General features: G+C 46.1%; 1 protein-coding gene across 1 annotated transcript; it reads right to left on the reverse strand.

Moving 5' to 3' along the window:
* Nucleotides 1–1488: 1488 nt before the first annotated feature.
* LOC138356024 (uncharacterized) lies at nt 1489–1875 on the reverse strand. Its single transcript, XM_069311576.1, has one exon. It carries the CDS (start codon nt 1873–1875, stop codon nt 1489–1491), a length of 387 nt encoding a protein of 128 aa, XP_069167677.1.
* Between the last annotated feature and the right edge of the window lie 1073 nt (nt 1876–2948).

Here is a 2948-nt window from a genome sequence, read left to right on the forward strand (position 1 = left end):
AAAAAGTGAGTTCTGGCTACTAGGTACGACATATATATATATATATATATATATATATATATATATATATATATATATATATATATATATATATATATATATATATATATATATATATGTTACTTAACAGTTAAAGGTTGCCGAACAAGTCTAATTTTCATATAATAAAATTTTCAATGTAATCTCCCTATGGAATAATAAAATTTGGTATTGTATTATGTATGTGAATTTTTTTCCCCTAGTCAAAACTAACATAGAAATTTGACCAAAACTAGCCAACTGAAGTCAGTAATTTATATTCTTATTATATTAATATTTTTAGGAATGAACGAATTTGGAAAGAAATATTTGAAAATAATGAAAATCGCTCTGCCTATTATGCAAATGGGGCCCCTTGCTTACTTATCTAAGTAGTGCGGTTCCGGCTATTACATACGCCGTATACTTCACACGTCGCTGTGTGCCTCAAACACAGGTCTTCGAGGCGCACATGTTACACATTTACCACTACTTATTTACTCCTGCACAGTGCCACAGACACTGTGCAGGTTCCCATTCCAATTAAAACATCAGTAAGACATCAATTAAAGCAATTAAAACATCAATAATAATAATATATATTAGTAGTAGGCATCCGTCAATCCCGTGGAGTTATGGAGTTGTGCCCTGGGTGTCTAGTTGTTGTAGTGTAGTTGGATGCCGCGCCTGCTGTGGCTGTGAAGGCCAACCCGAGAATGACAGTCCCGACTGCAGCGAGCGCAGATAAACGCCGAAGCGGGTGCATCTGACAGTGGTCGAGAGCTCCTCTGAAATCTATTATCCTCCGCCTGCCTCTTCAGTTCATCCTCGAATTGCTGGAGTCCCTTCTGCACTTTACATCTCCAGGCAGATCTGTCCGCAGCTGCTGCCTCCCAAGTGTTCATGTCGATGTTCATCTGCTTGAGGTCGCGTTTGCAGGCATCTTTGAAACGCAGCTGAGGTCTTCCGGTGGGTCTCCTTCCTGATGCCAGTTCTCCATACAAGAGGTCCTTCGGTATGTGGCCATCTTCCATGCGTGTGACATGTCCCAGCCATCGCATGCGTCTCTGCTTCAGGAGAGTGAACATTGAAGGGACTCCTCCTGTTCTCTCGAGTACTGTGTTGTTGGTGACGTGGTCTTTCCACATGATGTCAAGGATGCGTCTCAGGTTCCGCATGTGATAGGTATTGAGCCGTCTCTCCTGGCGAGAGCGCAGGGTCCAGGATTCCGAGCCGTAGAGAAGTGTACTCACCACACATGCCATGTAGACTTGTGCCTTGGTGTGCACTGTCAGTTTGTCATTTTCCCAAACGCGCTTTGTGAGCCTGGCCAATACGCCTGTTGAGTTCAGTGCCCAGGGAAAGAGTGTCTGAGATTGTGGAGCCCAGGTACACAAACTCGTGAACTGCCTCCAGCACATAGTATGCGATGTTTATACAGGTTAGCTCATTGACGTCTTGTCCCATTACCTATGTCTTCTGCAGGATGATTGTCAGGCCGAATGCAGAACAGGCTGCGGCAAAGCGGTTGAGTAGCTGCTGCAGGCCTTCTGCTGTGTGTGGGGTGATTGCTGCGTCGTCGGCGATGAGGTACTCTCTGAGGATTCGCATCTGTACTTTCGTCTTTGCTCGGAGTCTGGATAGATTATAGAGCTTTCCATCAGATCTTGTACAGAGATAGATGCCTTCTGTGGTTGTTCCAAAGGCATGCTTGACGAGGATCGCGAAGAAGATGCCGAACAGGATTGGAGCAAGAATGCACCCCTGTTTAACACCACTGTTGATGTTAAATGGTTCAGAAATTGAGCCGTCGTACACGACTGTCCCCTTCATGTCCTTGTGGAACGATTGTATCATACTGAGTGGGGTGAGAGGGCAGTCAATTTTGGCCAAGATCTTGAAGAGTCCGTCCCTGCTCACGAGGTCAAAGGCCTTTGTAAGGTCAATGAAGGCGATATACAGGGCTTTTTCCTGCTCCCTGCACTTTTCTTGAAGCTATCTCAGGGAGAACACCATGTCAGTGGTCGACCTCTTCTGCTCGGAAACCACACTGTGACTCAGGGTACACTCTTTCAGCAAGAATCTGAAGCCTGACCAAGACGACCCTGGCGAAGAGTTTGCTGAGGAGGGAGATGCAGTGATAGTTGTTTACATCGCTTCTGTCACCTTTATTTTTGTAGAGATTGATGATGTTTGCATCTCTCATGTCTTGTGGCACCGAGCCCTCCCTCCAGCACTGGCACAGAGGTTCATGAAGCTCAGTTTTAAGTGTTTCATGAGTGCACTTGAGAATTTCAGGCGGAATCCCGTCGTCTCCTGGGGCCTTCCCTGAGGAAAGTGAATCCACTGCTTTCTCAACTTCTTCCAGTCGGTTCAAGGTCAAGTTCTTCCATGATGGGAAGGCACTCAATTGCATCCAACGCCTCTCCACTGACCAAGTTCTCTCTGGAGTAGAATTCGGAGTAATGTTCCAACCAGCGATTTATCTGTTGATCATGGTCTTTAATGATCTCTCCAGTGGCTGACTTCAGAGGAGTCGTCCTGTTTTATGTAGGGCCTGTTGCTTGTTTGATCCCTTCGTACATGCCTTTTATGTTGCCGACAGTGGCCACAGTCTGGATGCTGGAACAGAGAAGCCAGTAATCATTAGCATAGCGCCTCGCAGTTTGTTGAACTCTACTGTGGGCAGTACGGAGGGCCTGTAGATTCCTTTCTGAGGGCAGGTTCTTGTAGGATGAGAGAGCTCGTCTCTTTTCCTCTACGAGGCGGTAACAGTCTCTGGAAGCTGCTGGTCAGTTTGATGCTTCTCAGACTGCTACGCCCCGTAAGCACCAAGTCGAGTTGGTTCCAATACTTAGACCTGGGGGTGTCTTGAGGAAACCTTGTGCTGAGGCTTGGTGTCGAAGAAGGAATTGGTGATGAAGAGATCA

The sequence above is a fragment of the Procambarus clarkii genome, chromosome 70 (assembly GCF_040958095.1).
Source record: "Procambarus clarkii isolate CNS0578487 chromosome 70, FALCON_Pclarkii_2.0, whole genome shotgun sequence".
Lineage (NCBI taxonomy): Eukaryota > Metazoa > Arthropoda > Malacostraca > Decapoda > Cambaridae > Procambarus > Procambarus clarkii.